General features: G+C 43.2%; 1 protein-coding gene across 15 annotated transcripts in view; it reads right to left on the reverse strand.

Annotated features, from left to right (window-relative positions):
- LOC135514772 (transcription factor EC-like) overlaps positions 1-15391 on the reverse strand; it is a 54755-nt gene that overhangs the window by 1501 nt on the left and 37863 nt on the right. For 2 of the 15 annotated variants that reach the window (XM_064938350.1, XM_064938356.1), the window contains exons 3-8: positions 8718-8984; positions 6511-6612; positions 4084-4207; positions 2867-2923; positions 2708-2783; positions 1689-1863 (exon numbers count right to left, since the gene is read on the reverse strand). In XM_064938350.1, the coding sequence (XP_064794422.1) occupies positions 1689-1863; positions 2708-2783; positions 2867-2923; positions 4084-4207; positions 6511-6612; positions 8718-8984 (801 nt within the window). Of the gene's footprint in view, positions 1-1688; positions 1864-2707; positions 2784-2866; positions 2924-4083; positions 4208-6510; positions 6613-8717; positions 8985-9460; positions 10232-10293; positions 11882-13836; positions 13917-14896; positions 14980-15391 lie in introns of those variants that run through there. The other 13 variants (XM_064938361.1, XM_064938359.1, XM_064938357.1 and 10 more) reach the window with 13 other exon arrangements.

Consider the following 15391-nt stretch of genomic DNA (forward strand, 5'->3'; position numbering starts at 1 on the left):
ATTTGGGCAGTCTTGATACAACATTTTGAACAGAAATGCAATGGTTCATTGGATCAGTCTAAAACGTTGCACATACACTGATGCCATCTAGTGTCCAAAATCTAAACTTGCCCTGGGCTGGACAAATACAGTATGGCCCTCCTCTTGCATTTCAAAGATGATGGTACAAAAAAATACAAAAGAAAGGTTGTTTTTTTCTTTGTATTGTCTTTAACCAGATCTATTGTGTTATACTCCACTACATTTCTGTTCACATTTCCATGAACTTCAGAGTGTTTCTTTCCAAATAGTACCAAGAATATGCATATCCTTGCTTCAGGGCCTGAGCTACAGGCAGGTAGATTTGGGAATGTCATTTCAGGCGAAAATTGAAAACTAAAAAGGGGGCAATCCTTAAGAGGATTCTAATAGCACTCTAATGTAGCGGAGGCCAATCCATTTCATCTACCCCTGGTCTCCAGACCCCCCCTCAGGAAGCAGCCAGGGCCCTCGGGGTTTGTGTCATAAACATGACAGGGAGGAACCGATGACAAAACCTCATCAATCAGCAGCAGGTCAGCAATATGGTTCACGTCTCCCCATCGGCGCTCTACTGGCAGTAAACAATATGGATAATAGCCTGTTGTCAGTTTGCCTTGGTAACGGTTAACCTAGCATGTCGTTTTGCAAATGATTATGTATTTTTTTAAACACGGGGGATGAAAAAACAGTGTCGAGGAATGCGATGCCAGTTGGAAGCATCACTGTTCCCACGTCACGTGATGCAAAGTTACAACCATCCGTTTTTCTCCGTTTAAGCATCTTTCTGCAGGATTCCAACAGTGTATTTAAGTAAGACGAGCTGGGACGTTTCTGTGGGTGATGCGTGGCGTTGATGCCGTCTTTCTCCCCACGGTCTGTTATCAACGGTCACCAGCACTTATTTGGGCTAACACTGTGAAGCTATCACTCTGTAAAAGGCTTTTGTTAGCTCCCTCCACATGAAATGTCTCTTTACGCCTCTTTTGACTTTCGTGTGCTTTGTTGCTCTCGACATCCTTTAGGGTGACACTGTTACATTGAGAAGTTCAGCCTGACTGTTGAGTTCGGCGTAAGAGACAGAGCCGTGAATGTGCTGATTCATTTGGTGGTTAATTGCGACGTCTCAGTGGCTGAAGGACTTGTGGTAACGTCTCCGCTGTCTGCTTGGCTCTGCTCTGCTGCCATGTCAATCCCTAGTCGCCCTGGTTTAGCGCATCATTTTAGGGCGAGGGGAAAGTGGGGGGAGAGAGGCATGACTCTGGGTATTATTATGACTCACAATCTCATTCTGACCTGTTTCCTCCTTCCGGACGGATGGAGCCGACGTCTAACACTCTGTCTATTAATCAGGTCATTATTGTGTCTTGGAGAGGAGAGGTGGAAAAGAGGAGAGGTGGAAGAGAAGAGAGGTGATGGGGAACTGCTTGACAAACATCAATACGAGCAGGGCCGGTCTCTGCCAGGGAGTGGGGGTGTAAGGGTATGGGGGTTAGGTAGGTATAGAGCACTGAGCTGGCTGGGGAAGGGGGGTCTCTATTGAGCATCAAGGCCGTGATGGCGTGCATTGGCATGGTGTTAAGGATGAGGAAGTCGCTGGGTTGGGGATCTGTAGTGGTCGGAGGACCGAGTTTTGAGGGTGCCTGTCTCTCTCTCTCCATAGTACATACCTGGATCCTGAGCAGTAGCCTCCTGTTGGCCTGCTCCATCTTCTTCTGCCTGTTCTCCAGCTCTCTGGCGTGCTGCTGCTCCTTCTGCAGCCACTTGATGTACTCCACCGACGCCTTGAGAATGGTGCCTTTGTTCCAGCGCATATCACTACGGCAGAGGGACATAAAAGATAACCTTTTATTCACCGCCTCAGCGGAATGTTCTGTACAAAAACTTATGCAGGAACCCATTTTTTTTATATATGAATAAGAAATGGTGATTTACATGGCCAATTATTCATTCTCGGACATTACATCCAGCTTTTGAATGGGAATTTTAATAGAATAGTTAAGTATAAGTGCGTCGGAAGAAAGTCCATTCTGGAACCGCTTGTGTGGTAAGATTAATCCTCAAGTAAAAATAGGTATTCGAAGGGGGGAGGAATGTGACTTTGGAAGAAGCCAAGAGTGCAGTCTCCATTCCCTGATACCATTACTTTTTAAAAGCAGGACACAGTTGTAAAATGCACCTTTCTTTGGAACAAGACGTTGGTCTGCTCCACAGCTAATAATCTTCTTTATCTTGTCTTAATGGCACGGCGACAGCGGTAACCTTCCATTTAAATTCGATCAAAAGTTCAATTGTGGTTGGGCCAGTCGGATTCCAATTCCGGCTTCCGTATTCCACCTTAGTGGGCCAATTGTGCTCAAACTTTGATTTCAATGGGTGGTGGCCCTCTTTGCGTTTGACCCCAATCTTCATCATTGAGCTCTAAGCTGTAGTCTACTGTTAAGAACCCAAAGAAGATTCAGACTCACTACTTTGCAGAGCGTCAAGACTACAATAGCTACTCAAGTACACCCTTGAAATAGGAGCGAAATGTGCTCTTGAGTATTAATTTGAATTCAATGAACAACATTTAGCGGGCTGGGCTTAGTTTTTGAGATGCTTAACGGCAGCCAGGCATGTGTACATCTATTCATGGCAATAGACTTGATCATGGGGAGTTCCTTTGCAATATTGAGTCAGGTAAACTTACGGGTCATTAGACTTTGGTATCATTGTTCCAAGTTCTTTGATTCTGTAGTTGATGTTGTACCTTCTTCTTCTTTCAACTGGTGAGAGAGAAAATGAAGTTACTTTAGTGCCCCACACAATGTTTCTGAAGGTACTCTGTATTGAGTGGGACGGCTCGTACTCAAGTTGTGGTTGTCTTTCTTCTGTCGTTCTTTGGCCATCACTCTCGTTTCATGTTCTGTGAAACACAAAAAAGAGCACAGGCTTATAAGAAATGCACACAGAGCATAAAAGAAGCCCAGACCACAGACACAGAGCCTGAACGCTCCACAGAGCCTGAACCTTCCACACAAGCACACTCGCACTCAGTGAAAGGACACGATTTATCCAGTTCGCTCCCAGCCCGCCTGGCATACATAGCATCGTCTCTTCTCTTTGGTTCATTGTGAAAAATCTGTGTCCTCTTTTAAGCCACTCAGCCTGGCAATTAAGTCTGCTTAACAAATTTGCTGATCTACCCATGAGGGGGAAAGGCATGCTATAGCGTTCATATTCACGTTCACATTTCTCCCAAATGATATAATCAGAACCTGTGATTGGATTTCTCAATTCGTCTCCGTTGATTCAATAAGGTCATTTAGACCTGTGTAACTGCCCGTTGTCCAACCGCACACTTATATGAAAAATATACTGATTCACTTATTTTCTCGGCGGAGCTAATTCAATTAGCTTTACTTGATGCATGGCATTCATAAACCGCTTCTCAGAGGTCCTTTGAGTTGGAGACCAGAACACAAAATAATCCATGGTGCGTCCATAGATTATGAACCGAGGCCATTGATAATTAGAGATGTGAGTGATACAACTGTAATCCAAACACTACACATTTAAGGGAAACATGTATTTGCTACATGGAAACAGTAGTTTGTATAGAATAGATTGTATAGGATGAATGCTGTACACATCGGGGCTAAAGAAGAGGGCTTTCCCAGTAGAACATGCTACTCTATAGACCTCTAGACCTCTACTGCAGTCTCCCATTGGTCGGTAATAGACTGTGGGACCACCTTATTAGACTGGAAGGCTCGGTTTTGGTTAATCCTGCCACCAGATTTAGGATTTGTGCATTTAGGACATGCCGCCTACACAGCATTTTGTCAGCCAAAGAAGAAAAATGGCTAAATGGATTACTCTTTCTCGTTTCCTGTTGTCGTGCACCTTAAAAAAAATGTATTCATTCATAAAAAAAAAACGAGTTGCCAGTAACTGACATGATTTGTCAGGAATGTGTTTCCTAAAGTGTTGTATTTTTATGCTACAGTGCTTGAGTTTCACACTCATGTATAGATTCTTTTTTGATGCATTGATAATCTTCAGCGCTATGAAGTGTGTTCGTACCTGTGACTTCCCTTTTTACAGTAGTGAGCATAGTGGGGCGTGAGGTGGGTGTCATTCGGCCATGAGGGGCTGTAGTCATACCTGGTTCACCCCCATAGATGTCTAGCATGCTGCTGCTGAGCACCTGGAGAGGAGGGAAGGAGAGGAGGGAGATGTCAGGGAATGGTTGAAACACAAGACACAGAGACAACATTTCATTCAGACTCAGCGACCTCAAGTTCACAAAGTCATTGAAACTTTTGGAAGCAGGTTGACTTCGGCTCATTTGAAAGCTTTGAAAGGGTAACAGGAATTTGTACGGTTTCAGATGAGGTTGGGCGTGAGGGCAATCACAGCACCGTTGGCAGACCTATTGCTTCTCAGCCCTCAGGGCATTGCGTTTGTGTGATCCAGCTAGGGGCCTCCATGTCTCCCCAACAGGGGCCTGCCTGACCACAGCCTTGTCTGGGTCCCCTAAGGCCCTCTCAGGTCCTTCTCTGGGAGTACGACCTCGCTCCATGCCCCCGTTTACTAGCCTAAAATGACCATTATCAGTGACCACTATGGCTACTCTGCTTGAAAGGGCCCCAGAACACAGAGGCGTCTGTGTGTTCAAAATAGCTGGATGAAAGCCGGGTCATAACCCGCCCAAACAGACACCAAACTGTTTTTCTACGCCGCTTATCCACTGTGAGAAAATAGGCATATATTTTCCGAACAAGCGGGACAACGACAGTCTCTTTTCGGGACTCTGTTGGAATGCAGAGGGGTATGTGGGCCTCTGACACACACTGTATGCATGTCCAATCTTAGGGAGCTGTGTATTTCTAGGAATCCTACAAAAGCCGGCACAAGCTGAGTAAAAGACAATTTGTCACTGTGCATGTGTGAAATTCAGTTCCTAGAGTAGTGTAGAGAGGGATAAGAATAGAGGTCAAGTTATGGGAGGGAGGGAAGGAGGGGTGGGAGGAAAATAAGGAACGGCAGACATTTCAATATTTTCAGTTGGTTTGCTTTGCCTGTAGATGGCTTTCTCTCTCTCATTATCTCTGACGGGGGGGGGTACTTATCAAAATGAAAGATTGCGATAGTCCCCCGACTGCTCACATCGTAATCACTTCAATCCGCTCCCATCTGTGTTCCTGGGATATGTTGACATGGCAAAACGACGTGATGCATCGTACTGTATGACTAATTAAAATGAATTGATCCATTTAAGCGCGCTATCATTTTAGAACAAGCCCGTCGGGAGTGTAGGCATTAACCCAATCCAATGCCTCACTGCCTCACGCTAAATCTCTCCTCCTCTCCCTTTTTCCGGTCGCTCTGATCTTCACTCTCTACACCCCCCTCCCCCTGTCGTGTCTTTCATATATATATATATATATACACACACACACACACACACACACACACACACACACACACACACACACACCTCCGCTTTTCTGTCACCCTGTTGTTCCTCTCTGTTTCTATGTGTGTGTTTTTGTGGCCTCTTGCCTCTGTCTGTCTCTATCTCTCTCCATCTCTCTCCATCTCTCTTCATCTCTCTCCATCTCTCTGTCACATTCAATGCTGTGGGGACACATTCTCCTTTAGTAACACATACCTCTGTTCAGGATTCAGGTGTGGCTATAATCGTTACTCAAATGAGTCTTTGTCCGAGCATCGGCTCAAAGTTTTACAATTCCACTCCAGATGTAATTTGCACTGGGTCTATTGGTCTCTGCTGCCATCCAGGCATTTTCTTTCTAATGGAATGCCTAGTCTGAATAAGATAATTTTTTGTGGTAGTAGATATCTAGCATAGTCTCGCTGTTCTCCCCATGTCTTCTTGACTACCATTCCCAAACTCTCTGGTAGTGACCATGTAGGGCGTTCAGCCAAAAAAGAAGACTCACAGACTTAGTGTTTATACTAGTTAACACATTATTCTCACACTGTCATCATTTACCGTGTAGTTACGTGTATTGACATCACTTGTGGATTAATCTGTATTGTTCTGCAGCTTGAGAAATGTGAGAAATGCTTTAAGCCTCAACCCTGGTGAAATGAACTTTGACTCATCGGTGGACTTAATCTGACTTCACACAAAGCCAGCTCCTTTTTTCCCAAGCAAGTCAAGCTTGAAAGGTCATGTTTGGCAGAGGAAGTAGTTCTCACATCCCCCTTTAAAAGAAGTCAGTTATGCAACGTAACTTTAAAGCTGAACTTGACTACTCAATATCTGCTCTTCATGAGTGTCAAGCAAATTAAGGATCTTCTGGGAATCACCTCTGGATCAAGGAATCATGTCAGCAAAGAGTCAATAGACAGAAACACCTGCATGTCGATAAGCATCGTTGCATTTCTTTTGTTTTTACCCTTAGTTTTGCAATTCAAGTGAGTGTTTTTCCCTTTACATTTGCGATTGATATAATAGTTAATATGATCATTCAGACTTACGTTGTTTTGCATTATGATGCTGGGATCCATACAATCCAAGCCCCTGTCATTGAACCCGGACTCCAGGCTAATCAAGTCATCAATAACATCATCCATTGGAAACTAAAAGAAAACAGTCATATTGTACCAGCCTCAGTTCAGATACATAACAACAGGTAATAAAAACACTAGGTGAGCAAATGCTCTCGCTGTAATTCAATGTAACATTTCTTTTTTGCATCATTCAGAGGGAGGGACAGTTAGGATCCTAATCCAATAACAGACATTTCTTCACCACCATGCTGGAAGAGATCAGCCACCATGGTGGGAACAAAATGTTTGTTTTCAAACTGGTTTCCTCCTTAACAGAGATTCTCTTTAGGGACTGAATCTCTGAAGTTATTGATGAGCATGGGCGGGTCACTCGAGATAACTGAGTGGTTCACACAGCAGGAATCTCATGTCAAAGAGATTTAGGACTCTGTAATAAAACCTGCATTGTGTTATTAACTCACAGCATTATTTTTGGCACTGCAAGGACCTACTAAACAAAGACACTGAGATAAAACAAACAAATAGCGGGATTGATTGAATCCCAACACTAAATATCAAAGGTACGGTGAAGTCAGAAGTTTACATACACTTAGGTTGGAGTTATTAAAACTAGTTTTTCAACCACTCCACCAGTTTCTTGTTAACAAACTTGTGTATGACTCAAGTACTTTTTCAAACAATTGTTTACAGACAGATTATTTCACTTACAATTCACTGTATCACAATTCCAGTGGGTCAGAGATTTTCATACACTAAGTTGACTGTGCCTTAAAACAGCTTGGAAAATTCCAGCAAATGATGTCATGGCTTTAGAAGCTTCTGATAGGCTAATTGACATAATTTGAGTCAATTGGAGGTGTACCTGTGGATGCATTTCAAGGCCGACCTTCAAACTCAGGGCCTTTTTGCTTGACATCATGGGAAAATTAAAAGAAATCAGCCATGACCTCAGAAACAAAATTGTAGACCTCCACAAGTCTGGTTCATCCTTTGGAGCAATTTCCAAACGTCTGAAGGTACCACGTTCATCTGTACAAACAATAGTACGCAAGTATAAACACCGTGGGACTACGCAGCCGTCATACCTCTCAGGGAGAAGACGCGTTCTGTCTCCTAGAGATGAACGTACTTTGGTGCGAAAAGTGCAAATCTAATCCCAGAACAACAGCAAAGGACCTTGTGAAGATGCTGGAGGAAACAGCTACAAAAGTATCTATATCCACAGTAAAACGAGTCCTATATCAACATAACCTGAAAGGCCACTCAGCAAGGAAGAAGCCACTGCTCCAAAACCGCCGTAAAAAGCCAGACTACGGTTTGCAACTGCACATGGAGACAAAGATCGTACTTTTTGGACAAATGTCCTCTGGTCTGATGAAACAGAAATGGATCTGTTTGGCCATTATGACCATCGTTATGTTTGGAAGAAAACGAGGAAGGCTTGCAAGCTGAAGAACACCATCCCAACCATGAAGCACGGGGGTGGCAGCATCATGTTGTGGGAGTGCTTTGCTGCAGAAGGGACTGGTGCATCATGAGGATGGAAAATTATGTGTATATATTGAAGCAACCTTTCAAGACATTAGTCAGGAAGTTAAAGCTTGGTCTTAAATGGGTCTTCCAAATGGACAATGACCCCAAGCATACTTCCAAAGTTGTGGCAAAATGGCTTAAGGACAACAAAGTCAAGGTATTGGAGTGGCCATCACAAAGCCCTGACCTCAAACCCATAGAAAATGTACGGGCAGACTTGAAAAAGCATGTGCGAGCAAGGAGGCCTACAAACCTGACTCAGTTACACCAGCTCTGTCAGGAGGACTGGGCCAACTTATTGTGGGAAGCTTGTGGAAGGATACACAAATTGCTTGACCCAAGTTAAACAATTTAAAGGCAATGCTACCAAATACTAATTGAGTGTATGTAAACTTCTGACCCACTGGGAATGTGATGAAAGAAATAAAAGCTGAAATGAATCATTCTCTCTACTATTATTCTGACATTTCACATTCTTAAAATAAAGTGGTGATCCTAACTGACCTAAGACAGGGAGTTGTTACTAGGACTAAATGTAAGGAATTGTGAAAAACTGAGTTTAAATGTATTTGGCTGTGTATGTAAACTTCTGACAACTGTACCATGATGAACACATACTGAAAATCAAAACGCTCACTCACCTCACTGTCATGGTTTGATGCCAGGGTCAGCAGTGTAACAGGGCTGCTGGGGGTGCTGCCATCGCTGAGGGGGGCCAGGTGGCCGTTCCTCATCACTTGAACGGTGCCCAGGAGCTGCCCTCCCTGGCAATTGGGGTGAGGGTGGCCCCCCTGTCCCCCGGCCACCTTGGAACCCAGCGTCAGGTACTGCTTGACCTGCTGACTTTGGGCCTGGTGTAGGTGGAACTTAGAGCCCTCCAGGTGGCTCTGGACCTGTTCCATACAGACCTAAGATCAGTTATTGGGTAACACAACAGGCAACGATTACTATGTAGTCTCAAATAACAGTTTAGTGTTAGTATGCAATCTCAGATAGACATAAAAAATAAAAGTCGCTGCTCAGTGCGGTCTCAGAGAGAGCACAGATAGTGCAGCAAGTCATGAGTCATGTTTCATCAAATTGTTCTACCCCTGAATGCAAGACATGTCCTCTTGACTTCTCATGCAAATGACGAACCAATCAAACTTTAGACAGGAAGTAAGAAGATGATTTACCGCAAGTGTAAAATGTTGTAACAGTCAGTACAGCATTAGCAGATGTTCCAATGTACCACCGTATCCTTCAAATGTCTATGCCCTAAATGTACACACACACCATACAACTACAACCAACTTACTAAACCAATTATGAATACCTCAACAAAGTCCCCAAGTTGACTTCATTGGAGTATGTATACTGTGGCTATTGAAACACGAATCCTTACATTGGAAACTCGGGCTCCGTCTCGCATCTTGTAGTAACTACAGTCACTTAAGTGTGGCATTCTCATCGGTCAGATAGAGACAGTCTTCAGGTCTGGTGTACTAGCTGTAGAGCTGCTCAAAGTACCAGTAGGATTGTGGTTAAGAGGCGGCTATCCGGTGTCTGTCCTGGTGACTTGATAGGACTGTCCCCTCCTGTCCTCAGCCACTGTCTTTATAAACTTCTTAAGGCTCTGCACTAAATTCGCTAATTAGGCGAGAAGCCGGGCTATCCCTTAGTTTCCCTGCGTGATAATCACTTCAAACAGAGACTCATCAGATTACCCCCAGGTTTGATCCCAACAGGATATCTGCCCTTGGCTTTTGCCTATATCTTGACTAATTCAACGGGAACGCCCTGTTTCTGTTTGGGAGTTATCGGCCAATCACAATTGACCCCTAGTCCGGACTCTCTGCGATCTCCTTCGGGGGGGGTCTAGTAGTTGACTCTAGTACAATTGTTTCTTTCTTGTTCCTCTTTTTTAAATAATTTTGGACGGCCATTTCTACCACGACCCCTCCTTTGGCCATTCATTGTCTGTCAATTACTCTAAGAATAACCCGAGATGGACTATTCTGGGGGCTGATTTTAGTACTGTAACTATCGCGACCCTATTTTTATCCTCTTGCCTAAAAATGTTTTACTCTTGTCTAGGGCTATAAAGGGGATCATTGTCGTCCTTTTTTTTATTGGTTTACGGTCGCTTAACTATTTTGAGAAGAATTGGTTGATTGATCATTGGGTTTGATTCCTCTCTACTATCAGTGAATTCCCGTGAGATTTTCATGACTTTACCATAAACCATTTGCCATGCTGGTTGAACTCCTGATAGTAGATGTTTGTCTCCTTTTAGCAGTAGCTTCTGGCTTTCTTCATCATTCCTCGTTTAATCAATAGAGAGAAGAAACAACTCAGGTCAACGTAGGTCGGTACCACAGTTGTAAAGTTGTAGTCCTCATCATCACACAGGAACATTCAGAAATACTTTTTTTTTAGCTCCGGGACCGCAGCAGACAACTGTAAACGCTTGCTCCCCTTTACTCCAATACTAGTAACAACATCTTGAGGTTGTAAGAAAACAAAAGAGGTCTGTACTACAAAACAAAAGTCCTAGAAGCACCTGATTTGACCACAGACACAGATGCACACTTTGCACATAACGATAGTATAGAATCAGCATTTTTGCTCAACACCAGTGCTGTCGTCTGTCATCCACATAGCTCACATAGAAGACTGGCCCTGCTCAGAATGGACTCACGCACGACAATACTGAACTTGTCACCAATGAAGAGAGAGCAAGTCTCATCGCTGGCAGCTAAGGGCTAAACAAGATGTCATTTGTTACTCAATCAACATTCTTCAAGAGCGGATGGAAAGACTGCCAGCGTACTACACTCAGCTTGTTGTCTGAAGAGACAGAGGTTGTCCTTGGATTAATAGCCTTCTCTCTACTGTACATGCAGCAGGAGACACGCCTATTAGGTCGTTAGGGGACCTCTAATTAGATTCCACCAAGTAATGTATATTCTGTCACTAATGCGCGGCACGACAATGACAGGACTGTGCATGAAGACAAGACACACTGCAGTTCACTAGGCACAGAATAAGACATGACTGGAGAATCGGCGATGTAGACGTTGGTAAATTACTGTGACACTCTTGAAAATGGAAGAGTTTGTGTTTATTCTTTTCCACTTGTTGGAACTGATTGTGACGTCACTTCTTTCATTCATTGGATGGTCGTGATCAGAGCCATATATTTAAAGAGTTAGGCCAACTTTTAGAATTGTGAATATTGTTCTAATTCAAATTGTTTAAATATTCCCCAAGTAATGTTAATGGGTAGCTAACATGGCTGCCATAGAATGTTGAAGTGTCATGTAAATGCATCATCATTTATACAACGGCTGGGTCTAATCCTGGATGCTGATTGGTTAAAATCACATTCCAACCGGTGTCTATTCCACAAGTTACCACCAGCTAAAACAATGATGTTGAAATGCCTATTTACTCTGTTCCAGCTCACTGCACAATCCACCATCTCATCAGCCCAGCCAGGCAATTTATAAACTTGATGTCCACTATAAAAACCATCTAGACATTATCTTCCATTTCTTTTATACTAGCATTTGGTTTTCAACAGCGGAGATTTGTATAAACCTTGCTCTCGTTCTCTCCAACATTTGCAACATTGTTTCAATATTGAAATTCAATCTCCATCTGTCCCATAGTAATGAATGTGTCAGGAGTCGGGACGAGACAGACCGGCAGACAGTTTATCTCAGCCAGTCAAAATCATGAATCAGCTGGCATATATGTATATCTGTATATATACAATGAAATGTCAATGGAAAACAAAGTGATTGTGTTCGCTGTGTTGTTGGCTAGCTCCTCTGAACAAAAGTGTCCCGACGAGAGAGCACATTTTCTATGCCAAGCCAAATCGTGCATCATTAGCTCATTGTTATGGATGTATACAAACAAGTAAATGTAACTAAAAAACAGCTTAAAGAAACGCAAGTGCAGCTACTTTGCTGTTTGACGTGACTGTAAGTTAGCCATAGTTGGCTAGCTAGCAAGCAAGGGATAAGAACGTTGCCAGACAGTATGGCAATGGAATATTTAGAATGAACAACAGGGTCGCATCCATATATACAGAACAAAAAGACTGAACGACTGGGTCGCGTCTCTGACAACCGAACCAATAGAACGAACGACCAGCCGGCTTGGGTAGCAACCTTAGATTCGTGTTGGGACTATATCTCGTGAAATAGTTTGAATAAATTCTTCAAAATACATATTTTTTTAATGAAAATAATATGTCCATAATTATTTGAATATGTTGGTAACCAGTTGTATAAAAGTGATAATGCCCTCGAAGCCAGTGTTTGGATGTCACAGTCGTTGTATGGAGGAGACCAAGGTGATATGCATACATTCTTCTTTAATAAAGAAAGAACACTGAACAAACTAACAACATAACAAACCTTGACGCTAATATGAGAAGTGAAGACAGGCAACTAAACATAGAATAAGAATCTACAAATACCCTATGGAAAAATGGCTACCTAAATATGGTCCCCAATCAGAGACAACGATAAACAGCTGCCTCTGATTGGAAACCAATTCACGTCACCATAGACCTACATATACATAGACTAACAAAACCCCTAGCTATACAAAAAAACCTAGACAATACAAAAACTAACATACCCACCCTAGTCACACCCTGACCAAAATAATAAAGAATACAAAGATAACTAAGATCAGGGCGTGACATTGGAGGATATATTAGCACAAATTTCTGGCCCGAGACAAAGTGTCCTCCAAACAGTGGCTTCTCGGGCATTATCACTTAAGAAGAAACCGCATTGGCCAGACTCTCAAAATATATGGGACTGGTTGTGATGAATGGAGGACGCACCCACACCCTCAATTGGTTTGGAAATCGCTTAGAATTAATTCCTCCTATGTCAAAATGACCCAAAATCATGTTTGTTCGTCCACTCGACCCATGCCACTATTCTGTCCCACTGTACAAAATACGTAGTTGAATGCTGTCCATGTCATTCCACGAGCATATACATCATCAAACAGTATTTCTAACAGACATTGGTGCTGTAGATGAATGCCTGAGGCAGACATATTGTGTACTCCCAATGCAGTTTGCTTATGATTGAATCAGAGCATAAATTTGTTGTTGTTTCGTTTGTTTTTCTAATGGCTGGTGGGGAGAACATCCATGTGAGCTTTGACTCCTATTAGGGCGGCAGCTGTGTCCTCTCCTTGTTTTCACTGCTTAAGCCACTAAAACGAGGAATGTCTCACAGGCAGAGAAGAGAGAGACAACACACTGATCTGATCCGTGGCTCACTCTAGGACCGACTTACTGTCTGTCTCCTACTTTGATGTATAACATGCCGCATAATTTCACACAACGTAGCTGTGATGGCACTGATTAAGAAAGTGCATCACGCTTATGACATTTTCTGTCAGTTATGATAAACGAGAGTTAAATGGCATGAGCAGTACGTCAAAGTCAACAACAACAACAAAAAACATGAATAATGTATGGACAGATTCAGGCATCCCACTAAATGAGCTTTTATGCTGAAGACGGTGATAAAAAGTTGGGATAAAGTCATTTTCAAGACGAAACTTGGTAAGAAACCATTCACATTCTAACAACATCAAGTAAGACAGCGCAAAAGTAACTAAGAACCTAATATCCACTTTAAACATCAAAGACGTTAATTGATGTTTTTCACATATAAAAGTACTCTACAAACTAGACATAATATCCATACTTTCAACTGTGACTAAGTTGCGCTGATTTACCTCGGTATGTACTTTCTCCTTGAAGTCAGATAGTGAAGCCCTGCAGTAGCACAGTGATCTATGGTCTTTGATGACACCTCTGCATGTCACAGAGCTCAGTCCCAGGTAGCTACTGTTCACTATTCTAGACGGCCAGCGGTTGTTTAACTCAGTTTCACTCTTACACAAGTTCTTGTTTCACTTCAGAAAAATCTGGATTATGAAACACAGGGTTATTATTTCACTTGGACAGGCTTTGGCAATTCTGGACAGAACCTTATAATAACCTCACAACTGTTGGGATTCATTTCTACTATGAATCCCAAACTTTAGTGTTATATCGACCAACTTAAAAATGCATGAAGGATTTTGAAGTAATACTACTACAGTAATGTTGTGCAGTAATGCTCTTTCTGTGGTGTAGATACAGACAGATATGTTCGCAGACATGGTTTCTGTGGATATGCTGAGGCAGCTAACCAGTTAATAGCTGTGACCACACATCTGAGATTGTATGGAGGGAGGAGAGATAATTCCACACTGAGTAGAATTGCCCTTTTTTGGAATGTCAGTCTTGAAGAGCATGCTCTTTGGAGCTGTGTGTGTGTGTGTGTGTGTGTGTGTGTGTGTGTGTGTGTGTGTGTGTGTGTGTGTGTGTGTGTGTGTGTGTGTGTGTGTGTGTGTGTGTGTGTGTGTGTGTGTGTGTGTGTGTGTGTGTGTGTGTGTGTGTGTGTGTGTGTGTGTGTGTGTGTGTGTGTGTGTGTGTGTGTGTGGTGTGTGTGTGTGTGTGTGTGCGAGTGAGTGTGTGTGCAAGTGAGTGTGTAAGTGAGTAAGTGAGTATTATATAGGTCACACAGAAAATGCCATTACAATACCTCCCCCCCATACATAGACACCCCATCAACCAAACAATGCATTTACACTTGTAGCCAAGCTGCGAGTACCTCCATATACATACAATATCCTGGGTGAGACTGCAGAGACCCTTTCCCCCCTCTCTCCTCCCTTTTTCACCCTCTCTCTCTTTCCCTATTTATCCCTCTCTTTCCCCCTCTCTCTTTTGCCTGCTGATGTCACCTACCGGCAGTATCTGGATCTCAGTCAGAGTGATCACTTTGACCACACAGGATCGACTCATGGCTCCGAGAGTGACGGCCGCCCCCCTACAAACACGACTCAGGCAACAGAAGAAGAAGCGCTACCGTACTGCCTGCCTGTCAGGATCCCAGAAACAAAGAAAGGAGTAGAAGAGAGGTGCTGCCATGTTGTTCCAGGAAAGGAAGGTATGACACATCAGCTTTTTAGAGAGCAGGTCCGCTTCCTTCAAGTGTGTGTGGGCTTGCGTGAGCCAAGCACTCATTGCAAAGCCTAACATTGGTTAGGAAAAGGCCTGACTGTGGCAGAAATACATATGGCAGTTGGTCTGAAGCAGGCAGGGGGGGGATAGTTCTGTGTTCCTGCCTGAAACACTTTCAGCTCTGATTAGCACATTCCCCCCCAGGTTATCTCACTCACACTCACTTCCCCAGCAATCCCTTTACTACACACACAAACACAGGTCTCACTGGGTCTCCAA

Source organism: Oncorhynchus masou, chromosome 26 (genome assembly GCF_036934945.1).
Source record: "Oncorhynchus masou masou isolate Uvic2021 chromosome 26, UVic_Omas_1.1, whole genome shotgun sequence".
Classification (NCBI taxonomy): Eukaryota; Metazoa; Chordata; class Actinopteri; order Salmoniformes; family Salmonidae; genus Oncorhynchus; species Oncorhynchus masou.